The sequence below is a fragment of the Patagioenas fasciata genome, chromosome 3 (assembly GCF_037038585.1).
Source record: "Patagioenas fasciata isolate bPatFas1 chromosome 3, bPatFas1.hap1, whole genome shotgun sequence".
Classification (NCBI taxonomy): domain Eukaryota; kingdom Metazoa; phylum Chordata; class Aves; order Columbiformes; family Columbidae; genus Patagioenas; species Patagioenas fasciata.
The window spans coordinates 19337236-19353459 of NC_092522.1; the positions used below are offsets into that span (position 1 = coordinate 19337236).

At 41.7% G+C, this 16224-nt stretch overlaps 1 protein-coding gene across 2 annotated transcripts in view; it reads right to left on the reverse strand.

Annotated features, from left to right (window-relative positions):
* Window positions 1-16224, reverse strand: part of LOC136099681 (ALK tyrosine kinase receptor-like) — an 81599-nt gene that overhangs the window by 46602 nt on the left and 18773 nt on the right. Inside the window, exons 1-2 of one of the 2 annotated variants that reach the window (XM_071805906.1) lie at window positions 8173-8248; window positions 7297-7428 (exon numbers count right to left, since the gene is read on the reverse strand). In XM_071805906.1, coding sequence (XP_071662007.1) covers window positions 7297-7408 — 112 coding nt within the window. In that variant the 5' untranslated portion in view covers window positions 7409-7428; window positions 8173-8248. Of the gene's footprint in view, window positions 1-7296; window positions 7429-8172; window positions 8249-16224 lie in introns of those variants that run through there. The other variant, XM_071805905.1, reaches the window with a different exon arrangement.

The window sequence follows — 16224 nt, forward strand, 5'->3', positions numbered from 1 at the left end:
GTAGAGTAAAAATTTCTTAACTTACAAAATGGAGGATAGAATACAAACTCCTAAAGCAAAAGGATGTGTTATTCAGGTGATATGGGCAATTTCATTATTCTCTCTATGAAAAGAGGAGGCTCCCGAATTCAGGTCTTCTTGTGCCTATTAAATTTTTTCTGCCTGAAATATTCTGTCTGTAAAGCGGGTGCCAGACACTGAGGCACCAGTACCCAAAGCCCAGATCATTCGAAATGTTCAAATACCAGCAGAACTCCCTGGCTGAGACTGCAGGTCCATTAAATACCTACTCACAGGGCCTCTGCTTTTACTCACACACCTCAAAAGGCAATTCCTTGCCAGTGGCACATGCACCTTCTCCTTGGTCTACCCTGTAGAAAACAGCTGGGGAATCCCACAACTGTAGCTTCTAGACCATGAGTATTTGATTTTCTAGTAGCCTGGATCTCATCTCACTTCATAGAGGAAACTGAAACAAATCTTACATATGTCTCTTTTTAGTAGGGCCAAATTTGAACCTAGAACCTGACATGAAGGTGAGAGCAATGTTTTATCTTTATTTTCTGCAAGCATACAAATTTGCTATGAAAAGATGGAAACCTGGACTTAAAGCTTTTTCAAGTTTTTCCTTTTAAAAATCGCATAATTCATTCAGCCTAGTCTTTAAATGTGGAGCTGTTAAGCAGAGAGTTGCTTCCTTGTGCTGTACCCCTCTACAGAACTTGATTATATTTCATCGTGCAGCCTGAGGCTGGGATTGAAATAAAATGACAAATTATAATGTGTCCTGAATTCCTACTGAAGCAGCTTGGCTCAGTGTCCAACCAAATTCATTTCATGGCCATACACTACCTAGGATGATGTAAACAAGTCAGAGCAGCAGGAGGAGTCATCTAAGTAGCAAACCCTGCCTGGAGGCCATGAAAAGCTCACTGTAGATGGACAGTAAAGGGCATAAATAAGAAGCTATTACTTTCCCAGAAAATTTCATTCCTCCTCCACAAATTAATTTTTTATGAGTTTTCAGATGTCCCATGCACTGGATGCATTTTTCTCAGTTGCTCTTTCTTATTTTGAATACATATAGCATTTGCGATTCCACGTATTGCTACTCCACACAGATCTCTTTGCCTGGTGCTTCTCTGTCGATGAGTGCTTCTCAATTTTCTGAATGTTTTTAATTCAAACTCACATTGGTGCAGACACTGCACTGATGGGGGAAAGCTAACCTGACTTTATTGGAGAATTAAGTAAACGAGGGGGCAAAAGTTAAGTCTATTGAAACGTGCCATGTTGGATATTATCATTAGTGACAGGAACCTCTGAAGACTTAGACCTTAGCAGGATTAAGGTGTAGCTTGTGGATACAGGATAGAGATTAGAGTAATCCAGTGAGATTGGAGCACTGTGGGAACGTCTCTGCTTTTATTTGAGTGATGAAGTAGAGAGAAGCCATAGGGTGTTAAACATGTTCCTAGGTAAATACTTTCAAGCCTTCAGAATGAATTATCTTTCAAGCAAAATCTATATAAATTCAAGGATTTTTGTTTTCACTCAGATTTTTCATCCTTTAACAGCAAGAAAAATTAGCAACTGGGATAATTTATGAGGTGAATGGATCAGGCTCTTGATTCCAAACTAAGTGTAAACCAACCACGTACTACAGTTTAAATTTTTGGGTGAAATTCTAGACTCATATTATAAAGGACACAAGCATAAAAGACTACTCTCGTACGTATGAACCTTTAATAAATTTAGGAGGAAATCTCGGAAGCCAAATAGATCAGCTACTCAAACAATTTAAAGAAACACATGAATCTTAAACGTGGGCTTGTTTCAATGGCTGCCCCTAGCAAAGTTGGTCAGCCAAACGCTACCAGAAATGAAGCATAAAAAGGGAAGATACTTTTCAACACAGTCAATGAAGAGTTATCCTTTAATGCCAGAAGGCTTTGCTGAGTTCAGAACTGCCACAGGTTAGAATTTATTGCTAGAAGTACAGCTTTTGATCAAGACAGAAGCAAAAGGCTTAGAGTGTGCAAGACAGGAACCTTCAGAGAGCGCTGCAGGGCAATAGGTTGTTACTTCATCATTTTGCTCGCAGGGAGACTTTGCTGGGCTGTATCTGTCACCAGGCTATAAATTAATCCAGCGGTTCGTTCATGCATTTTTGCCTGGAAAGTAAACTGGCCCCTGTGGAATTACTTATCTATGCTTTTTTGGTCATGTTATCACAAATTCAAACCTTACAGGTTCCTGGTCCAGCTGCTGTCTTTTGCCAGGTGTGTGCACGCACTCCTCCAACTGCCCAGCTCGAGTCCCTCCTTTCACAAATCAGATACTCGTCTTCCTTACCTCACCTGGTAATGTGTTCAGCAGCCTTATATAGTCAATGAGGCAAAGAGTAAAAATTACGCTATAATCCAGTGGTTATGAGATTTATTTGAAAGATGGAGGACATTACTTTCAATCCCTGTTCCAGGTAAAACTTGCAAAACGTGGAAGAGGAGCCTCAGGACACACTTGAGCAACCCTTTTTCTTCTGAACTAGACCAGAACTCCAGACCACAATGTCTTGGAAACTCTTAATGGAAATAGGAAATAAGGGTTCACATTTACTTAGGCAGAAGAAAGAATCAGACCTGGGTTTCTGATATCCTGGGTGAATCTTCCTAGTTCTGGATCTCTAAATAATAAATGTACTGTCAGCAGTCAGCATCTCCTTTTTTTCTTTTTTTTAATACATCCATATCTTTCCTATCCACTATTTTCCCAGGCTGAAATTCTTTGGTGAATTTGAGCCAGAATTAAAATAATTGTGGACTAGCCAAAAGCATATGCACTTTTTCTCAGTAAAACTTTCATTTTTTGCCCAAGCTTGCTCTCATGTGATAAAAGATTCCTGAACCAAAATCCAATATATTGTTAACTAAAAACAGAAGTACAAAAGCACTGAAACAAATTCTCCCTTTCTGTAAAGTAGAGCTGTGCCAATCTATATTAGTAAATAATTTGAATTTTCATCTGTCCTGTACCATACCAGGTATACTAGACATATGATTCTCTACTACAATAAGTACATTATTTTTTTTGCAGTAAGTTATAATCCATAAAAGCATGAATTTACTAGCAAAGACATAAGACAATCAGTATCTGAAGTGTTAATGTATGTCTGCAAAGTATTCTTCGGTGAAGTAATTTTCAGTGTGGCACTTTCATCAGTCTGTTAAATCTATATGTCTGATCCCAAATCAACACAGTTTGGCATCCAATACCACATCTGCCTCTTTGAAACTGTCTTTTGTTCCTGGAAGAATATTAGATTATGACTCAAACAAGAATATGCTTTTCTCTAGGAGTCATCCCTCTGATATTATACTCTCTACACAGACCAGTTGATTGCATGCAGAACAAGCACCGTGACATTTCATTGAGCATTAATAAGTAAAGAGATGTTAACAAACAGCTGGCTTTAGGGAGATTTTGTTCAGCTAAGAAAAGAGCAAAAATCCAATGAATAGGAAAAAAAAAATCACACAGCAAAAAAGAAAAAAGAAAAACAAAATCAGTACATGCACTGATTCACCTGACTGTGAAAGGAAAAAAAAAATCCAGCATCTCCTTCAAGCTCAAAGACAGAAGCTTTTGGTTAATGGTCATTTTAAAAGCTCTCCCCTCAGTTCACGAGCATCTTTTGCTGACAGCTCTTTTGTGTAAGCAGAAGCATTTGGGGAACCACTTTTCTGCTTTATATATCTGAATCACTTTTTGCCACACTTGCAAAAAACTGATGAAAACATCCGTGTTGCTCAGGAGTAAAATAACAGCTGATATGCTGAAAGATGACATATGTTTTGTGTTAGGCTGCCATGTGGATGTACTGACAGGTAAAACATTAGATAATTTCTCTGTTTTGTGTAAGAAGTCTTATGCCAACAATATTCAAGACAGTAACAAGGAAAAAGCAGAGAAATCAGCCATACAACGGAGCAGGCTTATATGTGGATAAGGACACACACCCACAATTCGAGCTCTTGCTCTGGCAAGCCAGTCTTTTCTGTTGTTTGGGTGGAAGACGGTGCTTTTTGGGCCTTTGGCTCTAAGAACTCTCATTCCCAGTATCTGGGGTTGAAAACAAGACGTGTAGTCTTCTCCTCAAGCTGCAGAGTGGTGCTCTGCTAAACAGGTGGTTAAATATCTTCTGCTGTTTTACATTTTCTCATTTACATTCTCCATACATTCTTTGCTGATACAACTGTAAGTGCTATTTACTGCTTTATGCAAACAGCTACAGATGAATGGTGCATGGAAGAGGAAAAGGCACCCAAACCAACCCCTGTGGATGGCTTAGGTGAGAGAGACAGGGGACTTCAGCAGCTGTCTAACCATGGGATACAGGGTGGCAGCCAGGGGTAAAAGCAGCCTCCTGATATGTGAATATGGACAAGACACCAGCCACAGGTGCTCCCGATGTTTGAAAGGAATAGGCGAGTGTTTTCCTCTAGGTCTGCCTCATCCCATGGCTGTATTTAGTTTGCATCAGCGACTGGTCCAGCTCCACCTGCGAGCTCTGTTGGTTCCACTGGTACAGGATCACCCTCATAAGGCAGAGCCATTTACAGCAGATAAACACGACAGTGTATCTGGACATACAGTTGCTGGTAAATAATCTCTCTCTATACTAACGCTGGTCCTATGAAAGTAAATTTAACATTCACTGAGTGTGTGTCATTAATTAATACAACTTCAAATTATAACAATGTCTAACATAATGGAGAAGTGTACAGTTGCAAGGTTTTAACTAGTTCACTAGATGATCCCAGATCAAACTACTCTTCTCCACACCAATAAAATCTATTCTTTTATTTCTTTGTTAGCAGCAAATAACTGGAATTTGCTAGAAGTTACGTGTCACTCTTATGTTAAGTGTCTACAAGAAACAGCAAAGGTCTGTAAGTCTGGACATCACCTGTATCAACACAGCTTGCTTGAGTTACCCAGATTCTCCCCTGCTCTAGCTGTCACATAGAAAGCTAAACTGAGAATAATTGCCTCTTCTATTCCAAAAACTTTTGCCAGTACTGGTACTTTGGTCAGGGAACACATTTTTTGCATACCAAATCAATGCAGCTCTGTTGACAAAAGTCCATAGGCTAGATCAGCTGTGACACATACACTTCTGTCCTGCTTTTGTTGAAAAACAAGTTTCTCTTTTAGTGAATTTGCCTGTCAGCTAGAGCCTTCATATTAACTGCATTTTCCTGGAGAACCAGATACATGTTTTGGTAAACCTAGCAACGGAATGCAAACTTATTGATAAGCACAGATGGACATCTTGCAAGAGGGGCAACCAGAAACAGGTGACCAAGAAACTGACCAACTGAGTATAACATTCCATTCACGTGAATACTTCATATAAAAGTGGGAGATCACGAGGATCTCGTGCCTTTTTTCCCTTCTGCTTATGGCCAACATTAGGAGAGGATCTTGCCAGTCGTCCCTGCGAACTGAGGCCCAGTGACAGACTGAATCCAGCTCTGGTTGGCTGCAGAGTCCAATCCAGGACTTTGGGTGCTGGCTCTGCAGTTGCTGGGACTTTCAAGATTGTTTTGTATATTTTGTATTATTTTCTCTATTCTTATTAGTAGCATTAGTAAAACGTTTTTAATTTTTCCAACTCTCTTCTCTCTGTCTTTCTTTCCCTCCCGATCACCTGTCCTTAGTGGGAAGGGGGGAGAGGGAGGGGCAAAAGGGAGAAGGGGCAGGGGGAGAGGAGGTTAACAATACATCTGCCAGGGTTTTATTGTCACCCCGCAATCTAAACCCTTGGCAACTTCAAACTGATAAATGATGAACTTCCAACGATTATTTTTCTTAATACGTTTGCCCTTTGGATAACCATACAGCTGACGATCCACCACTCCTTAAGGGAAAGTCCTAAAGCATCTAGGTTATGCAACACAATTACAAAGTATTCAGACACATGAAGTTTTAAGAAAACTCAGGTTGCTATCTATGTTCCACTGTGTTTTATTAGACTACTTACTGCAGAAGAGAGGATAGAAAACAAGAGGAATTACAAAGACAAAGGAATTGGTCAAAGACAAGCTACTGGCTCTACTCATTTTTCACCTTGGAATTTTTCTCCTTCCTCCCCCTTCTACCACATGCTGTGCTACATTTTGATTAAAAGCTCTAACAAACTACACATATCTTAATTCTATAAGGCATCTAGCTATTCAGGCTATACTTCATTTGCATTTTTGATCAGGACTTTAGAAGAGATAAAGCACTAAGAGCATTGTAAGAACCTGCTGCAGAACTAATTTAATGAAATATAACAAAGGAAAGTGTAGAGTCTTGTATCTGGGTAGGAACAACCCCAGGTTCCAGTATAAGTTGGGGAATGACCTGTTGGAGAGCAGCGTAGGGGAAAGGGACCTGGGGGTCCTGGTGGACAGCAGGATGACCATGAGCCAGCACTGTGCCCTTGTGGCCAGGAAGGCCAATGGCATCCTGGGGTGTATTAGAAGGGGGTGGTCAGTAGGTCCAGAGAGGTTCTCCTTCCCCTCTACTCTGCCCTGGTGAGAACACATCTGGAATATTGTGTCCAGTTCTGGGCCCCTCAGTTCAGGAAGGACAGGGAACTGCTGGAGAGAGTCCAGCGCAGGGCAGCAAAGATGCTGAAGGGAGTGGAGCATCTCCCTTATGAGGAAAGGCTGAGGGAGCTGGGGCTCTTTAGCTTGGAGAAGACTGAGGGGTGACCTCATTAATGTTTACGGATATACAAAGAGTGAGTGTCACAAGGATGGAGCAAGGCTCTTCTCAGTGACAACCAATGATAGCACAAGGGGCAATGGGTTCAAACTGGAACACGAGAGGTTCTACTTAAATTTGAGAAGAAACTTCTTCACAGTGAGGGTGACAAAACACTGGAACAGGCTGCCCAGGGAGGTTGTGGAATCTCCTTCTCTGGAGATATTCAAAACCCGCCTGGACACCTCCCTGTGTAACCTCATCTGGGTGTTCCTGCTGTGGCAGGGGGATTGGACTGGATGATCTTCCAAGGTCCCTTCCAATCCCTAACATTCTGTGATTCTGTAATGTAAGTGAGTAAAGGAACGTTTCAAATGGTCTGCTCCAGACAAACATCCAGTAAAACTGCCTATAGATACTGGTCAGCATACTGGTCTTTTGTTAGTGCTAAATTAGTGCTAAAGCCTCAGGCATTAGCATTCAGAAGGATCAGTGCTTTTGGAAAAGGAGGCTGCAGCCTGGGGGTTCCGTTTTACTCACTGCACATTTCTCCCTCATCTTCTCCCTGGGCGCAGTCCCTGATGAAGTCACACGCCTGCCCCAGCCTGATCGCCGTTCCGTTCCAGCAGCTGAAGGAACCCTCCAGAGACATTTTTGAGCCAGAGGCAGATCCTAGAGAAAAAGAAAACAAAAACCACTTTAGGTTACTGAAGGGCCTTCTTCTCCAACAGGTCATAGGATCCTGGGGAGCACCAAAGAGGAAAACACCTTGTGAAATTCCTTCAACCCAGTAATTATGTGACAAAGTAATTATTTTGTTTTGTTTGGCCTGTTTAATCTTGTTAAATATCTAGTAGTCCACCTAATGGTGACCTTCAGTTCCCCAGGCGTTCCTGATATTTTAACTTGGAAGCCATCTTTGACCCTTGAAAAGAGGGTTGAAATCCTGCAGTCTGCTCTGTGGTACTTCTCAAAACCAGCACAATACACATGACAGATTTTTAATTATGTGTGAATTTACTGCTATACTGACAGTCCTAAAGTCTAGCTTCTCTATCTAGCTCAGGAACAACATGACTACATGGCTTGGAAAGAACACAAGCTTTCATCATGCCCTCCTGTCAGCACATACTACCTATGACTTAGATATCTCACATTGTTATATCCTCGCTGCAAGAGAGAAGACAGCCTGATCTCTGCTTGTCGTTTTCTTTCTCTTCTATACTCACTCCTGCTCATGCATCCTGCACTCCCCTCCTCTTGAGTCAGGGAGCCCACAGCAGACTATAACTACCAAGATACCAAAATCGCTAATACATTTTACCTATGCCAAGCAGTGAAAGGCAGCTAGCAATGTGGAAAGGAGCCAATTCTTATGAAAAGAGATCACTGAACATTATAATTAGAGGCCAGTACCATCCACTCAGAAATGAACTTGAGTACTTCTTTTTCTGAAGGCACTCAGTTCCCTTGACAGCTGAGGAGTCAGAGATCATCCAGCCCAGGGGGTATAATTTTCCTTACCTATAGGAGTTTTCTCATCCTTTGATTTTGGCCAAGTGAGCTACTTAGGACAAGGTCTTTTTTATTTTTTTAAGAGATAGATGGTCTAGATCAGCCATCTGAAGGAGGCAGGAATTAGTTTAGCAACATCATACAGTCAGCATGTATGGAGGAGGTCAAGCTTGAGAAGTGCAAGGGCCCTTCCACAAAAATCTGGGTGTAGGTGCAATTAATTGGAACCTCCTGACTTTCTGCAAAGATGTGCTTCCAGTTCACTGCTCCTAGAGGTAGGAAGAGGTCTGTGCTGAAAACCCCACACTGCAACAGCTCCTGCCCTGTCTCATATTAAATGGGTAAATACTCAAGATTAAACCAAAGCCTGTGGGCAGACTGAGCCACTGTTTGCCTAACTCATCTGTGCTTGCTAAACAGCACAGCTACATCATGTTCCCTGGTACTACAGGGAGTTGGGAATCACTGGTGATTCAATTAGATGTGCACTTGATACTTTTATTTATATTGCCTGCCAAAACTAAAAATTAATGAAGCATGTAGGAAAACAACCACTATTTCTCTTCAGGCTCATTTTATGGCGCAAATCAATTCAGGAGTGGGGGGAATACATGCCAAACCTTTTTAATAAAGGACCCTGGCTCCTGAAAAGGGTGCTCTGTGTTATTGTCAGCTCAATTTTTTTCACCTGCCTTTGAGCAATTTTGGCTTGCCGCATACGGGCTGCACAGTGCCCTTGTATTTCAGTCAGGGTCAAGGCTGACTACAGAGGAGAGCTTTGGAGAAAAAATAGACCAAGTAACTCAGAGCTGGCTGCTAACAATTTCTGCAGGCCCCTCAGTGAGGGTTTAAAGCAATGAGAAGATATCTTCCTTGGCCTTGCCGTGCTCCTTGCAAAAGTGCACTCTTGGAGACACCGTTGAGAGCCTTCCCTGCGTCAGAAGCAAAGCTCTTCGCATGTCACAAGTCAGTCACAGTGGGCTCAGGTCAGTGTGCAAACGATGCCAGAAAACCATAGGAAGTAACTCTGGTAACTCAGCAGGTGATCCCTTCTCCTAGGGGTATGCAATGAACCTATATGGTACCATGTTGCTGGAAGCATCACCTAAAGAAAAGTTAAGCAACAAGGCCCAGAGCACTTCCATGAGGTTAGTAACATCATGACACTCTTAAAAAGTTTTACGCGAAATCAGAAGTACTTTTGTCTTTCTGAATTACTGCACAAATGGTTTTGAAGAAACACCCACGTTTACTACCAGCTCTCACGGCCCACTCAGTTCATCTGCAATCTTTTCAGCAACGTCCATATTTTATCCCAGCAGCTGCTGGGATATGATATGCAGAGATTCAGAGGAGGGGTTACTGTAGGCAATGGAGTTTTTCTGTTTACTCAATTCATTTAACTTTCTAAAGGCACTCAGTTTTCCAAGCACATTACTGCATTAACACTATTTATAACAGAACCAAAGCATTCAAGAGCACCTACTGTCTTCCCAGTTGTCTTTGTTGCAGCCCAGGAGCACAAATCTCCTGAAGTCAACTGACTGTTGTATTCAAAAGCCATCGGCTGCAACTAGACATCAAGCAATTCCAGGAGCTTTTCCTCCAAAACAAAGCAGCAGATTTGCATGCTCATTCATCTCTGTGGAGACGGGGCTTGAATTAGCTCAGATTTACATTAGATGCGTATATACATGCTCCTTGTATAGGTTAGAGAACACAAATAGCAAAGCTGAAGCCTGGGGAACGGCTGGGCTCTGTGAAAATGCTTGACTTATTCCTGTCTCTTTTTTGTTTGCCTACTGTGTGCACAAACGCAAAATGAATTGGATAAAAGAGATGATTAACTAGTAGAACAAATGGATAACCAAAAAAGCCCAAATAAAAATGACCTTTTTAATAGGCCACTTGATGCAGCTGTTTGCATCCAAGCTCAAGAAAACTTGATTCTTAATTAAAATATTTTGTAACAAAAATAGATATTTGCTCTTTTCATTTCCCAGCCCCAATGACTCCTGGCAAGGTGAGCCAAAATGACCTGGATCACTGAGTCAAGTGGCCTCAACCAACACACACAAAAGATGTGCAAGGAAAGGAAAATGAATGGTATCAAATCAGTATCAAGGCAAAATTTGTGGGAGACATCCTTTATAGTTACAGCAGTGTTTATATAGCCAGTGGCATACATAAATTATAGCAGTCATTAAGCTGCACCATGGCTGGCCTGGAGTCTTATAAATCATTATTTAAACAGCAACATTAAACAAATGGCATTTCAGGCTCTAAATTGAAAGGAGAAACAAACATCTCCTTGGGGAACACATGCTGACTTTGTACCTCCCAGGTCCTGCTTCTGAACACAATCCAACCTTGGCAGTGTTCAAACCCAGTACCAGACCCTGGACACAAATGACAGCCTGGGCTCTCGACTGCCCACGCTTTTGGACTTCATTTCCATGTAGCAGGATTAGCACAAAAGGGCAAAATCACGTGTCTTAGCCTAACATGAGATAAGCAACTTACTGCTCAGATTGTGGGGCCAAAGGGAATGTATTTCACTCCTCAGCAGATTTTCTGCGACTTGGGTTGCCTCTTCTCTCCTCCCCGCTCCCTTGACCAGCACAGAAATAGAACTGTGCTGGCAAGTTCCAGTGAAGTTGGCTCTGAGGGATGTGGCCAGGAAGACTGTGATACCTGATCGCTGCAAAATGGGAACCTCCAACTTACTGACATCACACTTGGTCAGGAGGGACAGAAGACTGAAGTTCTTACAGGCATTCACAAAGGTATTCCTTATCTTGCAAACTGGTTACGCTGCTAATTACCATGCAGAATTAATCCAGTTGAACATAATTATACCTTCATGTGTTACATTCAACTTCTCAGGCCGTAATTGTTAATGCTACTGAAAGTTTTTGGGACCAACACAATAAGGTAAAGCTCTCCTACTCTGCACACATTAAAACAGAGAGCTTAATAGGGCAGTACTTGGTTGTCGCTTAAAAACCTTGTCATTTGTATTCTGCAAAAACAGGTGGGCAGCAATTGCAAAGACCTGGGATGAATGTGCACCCACATGCATGTTTTACCAAGAAGAAGCTGCTCCCTGAACTGTCCCCAAGGATCCCAGCTGGATGCAGCTGAACTGACTCCAGTGGTTCTTGGGGCAAGACCTTGTCTGCACACAAGGTGAAAAACTTCCATTTTGAATTGCATGTATGTAGTAAGAAATACCTACCCAAGGAAATCCACCATGCTTATCTCACCATACGTGCTACCTCTCAAAAAAGAGAAACTTTCCTACTACTTAACTACACCTCTTTAAAATACTTTCTAATGGGCTAGTGCTGCAGCCTAACATTCATCCACTAAATGCCACCAAAACCCAGGGATTGTGCAACCTCACTGACAATGCTTGTCTGTCACAAGTATTTCTCATTAACTTCTCAATTTCATCTGCTCCTTCTTTGGTTTGAGTTCAAGGCCTCAACTCAGAGATATTTAAAAAGAGAGTCCTTGGGGGATTTAAAGGTTGTGTGAAACAAAGGAAAGCTGGTGTCTAGCTAAAAGGGATAGTGAGAATTCTGGGGAGTTTCTGATTATGGATTTTTTATGACTCGCCATTTCTGACAGGCACATCATTTCCTCACTCTGCATCTCCAACCCTCCAGCCTTATAGCAGTGCAGACATTGGAAGGCTGATGGCTCACTTGGCGCTGACGAAAGCCATATTCTAGAAAAAAAAAAAAATTTCTATTGATACAAGTCATTAATACTCCTGCTTTTACCATTAGAGAAGTTGGAAGGTGTGAAATAAAGGAGTTAAGAAAGTGGAAGAAGAGAAAGATGAGTTCGTGTTTAAGGGAACAGAAGCCATCCTTGGCAAATGGCCATTGAACTCTAATAGGATACAGGGCAGATGATATAAATCAAAACTTTCACAGCAAGCTCCGCTGCTCTCGTGTTCCAGGCACCCACCCCAGGACACCTGTATTCAGATCTGCAAAGAAGCCAAGTGGTCACAGCTGCAAATGAGACCAGTGAGAGAGATACTTGGAAAACACAATGTCCTCAAAAAATGCTTTGAAAAAAGACTGGGCTCCAGGTTTCTCACACCAGGCAGCCAAAATTAGTCAACACTTCATAATTTCTGGCTTTAATCTCTGTAGCAGCTTCGTTACTGTTGCTGTCATTGCCTAAGGATGCAAGTGAAGCCACATTTGTAGGAGGAGGCCATCTCTTTTTATTAGGCTGCCTCACACAGGCAGAAAAAGCAGCACATGTTTGTATATGCCTGAAGCTTACCCATTTTTCCAGTTACAAACATTGGCTTTAATTTTCTTATTTCACTTCCTATACATAAGATGGGAATAAACTCATCACAAGAGCTCTGTGATGTTCATTTAATTAACATTTGTAAGGAACTAAGATGTTACGATAACAGAGCTATGAAGAAAACCTGTCAGGAAATTATTTACTCTATCTTCAGAGTGCAGTTTGAATAATTTACAGTATAAAATGAACAGGGCCACAGAGCTGATGAAGGCAGGACAGTAAATAACTTCCCATTGAGGGAGCAGCCCCTGCCCTGCACACTGAGGGCGCAGCCTTCCCACAGTGAACCACTTCAAGGAGAGAAATCTTGCTCATTAGAGCCACACAGAGACAGATTTTTCATTTCATGGAAAATGTCAACATTTCAAAATGTATCTAAACATAAAATATAAATGCCCAAATTTCTCACAGAACAAAAGTTTCAAAACAATTCTGGGTTGGAAATACTGACTTAAGAGGTTTCAACACATAACTAAACATCATCATAAACCCAAAAAATTTAAAAATGTAAATTCAGACAAAGATAAAATACTGATCAGGAAACTGAGGTGGAAACTTACTGATTTGGAACTCACACATGTCAATAATTCAGCCAGCTCAGTTCTAACTGTTTTCCCTCTCTACTGCTGCTGTTTCAAAGTAGGGATATTATGCTTAGTATACAAATTTTAAAACATCTGCTCCTTCAGCCTTGTCTAATGCCTGTATGATTGCTTACACCAAAGCAAGCTCCACAGCACACCCAAGGAGCCGGCACGTGTTCACTGCCACGTTTCGGCAGCATGAACTTTCCACAGAGCCGTGCAGCATTCAGAGCAGCCAGGCCCGCCACGTTCTCTTGGAAATGCCTTTGACCAGGTCTAGTTCATTTTCCTGCCTTTTGACTGAATGACTTCCCAACGTTAATGTTGGTGTGATGTAGCCTTCCTGAACTAACAGCAACAACTAGCTTCCTTAAAACTATAATGAAATCAGAATGTGGAATAAGAAATTCAGCTATATTTCACACTTCTGCATTTTTCAATTAGAGAAGTTGACTTAGGATCTAATATTTATCTTCATAGCTCCTGAGACAGCAAATAATTGTTGAGTGCAACAAATGAGATGATAATGTTTTTCCCTATTAAGCTTGCACAAAATTTAGCTACTTTTTTGTTTTCATTAGGACTCAAGGTAACATATGTATTTTTTCCCGTGATTTGCTAACCAATGAATAAGCATCTCCAACAGCACATCCAAAAACTAATAGTAAGCAAGTAAACAGAAGCAGCGAATTTTACAAAGGAGTCTGATTTTTCAGCATGCAGTGGTAATTATACATTCTGCAGTATCTTCAAAATTGTAAAGGACCAAAAGAGATGGAAAATACTTATTCCCAAATACCTATGAAACACCGTGCATGTATAGTAATTGGGCTTTTTTAAAAATTTCATCTCACACAGCAGATCTTTATGGTTCTTATCCCTAAATATGAACATCCTGCCTTCAAACTATACAATGAGATAGAGTAATTTTGTTAAAAACCCAAATTTCATTTATTTTGGTTGTTTTTTGTTGCCCTTGTTTCGATATCAGACTGCGTTTGCTATTTGATTCCCTTTTCTCTCAAGTACTGTTGCATATTTGTGAGATGAAAAAAACCCCAACAAACCATCACCACCAACAACAAAACCCTACCCCCAGCTTTCATATCTCTCCTAAAAGCAGTGATTACTGTATTTATAACAGTAAGGAACTGGTTCAAAATAAAAAAATAAAGGCCAAAAAGCCTTTTCTGTGATTTTTCAGTGAATTTTTCAACATACAAACCTTGGAGAGGGAAAATAAAAAGGTTCAACTTCTATTATTAGCTCTGCCATTCCCATCAGGCCTCTCCAGGTCTGAATAGGCTGGGAACCCGTCTCTTTTCAGGCAGCAAGCTCACCCCCGGGAAACGCCGGCCGGACTGATTGCCGGTGCTGGAAGATGAATGGCACTTGCCACATGCGGCAGGCGCTGACACAATCATGAGGTGGTTAAGATCGCTAAGCTTATTTATAGACAACAGGAGCAGATTTAACACAGGGCCACTCTCAACGTCAGACATGGAGCTGAATATGAAATAAAACAAGGCTGCTGGAGAAAGGACGTGAAAATAGTGCTTCCAAACTTCATGTGTGCCTCTTGGGTAAACTATAAGAGCTGGTTAGACAGGAAACACACGTAATTTTCCACATTTTGCTTCTGAGAAGGGTTTGGTTTAAATCCATTTTCAATTATTAAAGTAAGTTTTATCTTTGCCTGTTCAGGCCCCTCAGTCCCAAGCACAACCAACACTGCATAGTGGATTTTTTTCGATTATTGGTTCCTAAAAACACCACAAAAAAAATCAATAATATTGTAAAGATGAGGAAACTGAAGCACACATCAACCAATTTCAGTTACTTAAATGAGACAATAAATTGCCCAAACCAGGGTAACTCTTCGACTCCTGCTCTACCTCTACCAGTTGGACTGAAGTTGCCCAGATGCAAGAAAACAGCCACGGAAAGGAGAGATTGGAGAAGACCGCATCAAGAGCTGATTCCGTGTAGGTCACATATAACCTTTTCTAAACCCTGCAATAGTTGCATCTCAGTAATCTCTCAGTCATTTACTTTTAGCACTGCCAAAACAGTCAACAGAGGTATATTTGTATGCCCTGTCAAGAAAACCACAAACAGAGGTAAGACACTTAATTGTATTCAAACGTCATTTTAGATAGGAATCTTATTTTTCATTTCTAAAATGCAATTCTGCTTCTATAACTGTCTAAAGCAGTATCTCTCCTTCAGCTGTCAGTAGTATTGAATTAAGGTTGATGGCCTTACTGCAGATCAGTTGCTGGGGGAGGTGGGTGGAATATCACGAATCAGCACCATCACGAGCTGACGCGGTCCCTTTCAGCAGGGTGCAGTGATGCATCCTCACATCACAGCCAAATGCTTTCCTGTGCTGGCCCCTGAGTGAAAGAGCAATAGCTGTTCCAGGCAGAAGCAGGAGCTTGCTGGGGAAGAAAGTTTCATGTCGTGCCCCTCTCCATTGTGCCAACCTTTGCAATACTCCACTTTGTGGAAAAACTCAGCAATAATACCTCAAAAACTGAAAGCATAAGCAAAATGAAATTGCACATGAGCGCTTGTTGTGAGGGAGAGCAATAGTATTGGTGACACATCACCGGCTTGCCACTGGAAGGGACGGAGGCTACCCAGCTTTCAGCCCCAGGGAAGCCAGAGGAAATGCTGCAGTGCTACCCCAGCTCCACACATCCCTAACATCCGTCTGTTGGTGGATGCTGTGACTCACTGGTGACTCTTCCAGCTGAATGCACTGACAATTGCCTATGTCTCAGTGCTCTGAAGCCAGTCCGGGGGGATGGAGAAGCAGCCCTTCTTTGCTCTCGTGTGTCAGGCTGTGCTTCAAGGCCTTGCTGCACTTGAATGAAATTATCCCAGGAGTGTAACTGCTGAAGGTCAATGGCTCTCAGCATCAAAAAAAGCCTGGAGAAGGACTCCTGCCTGGAGTTTGTGTTTCTGCTGGAGGATTTCTGCTAATCTTTGAACATGGGAAGACTTACAAACAGGGAACGCTTACAGAAAA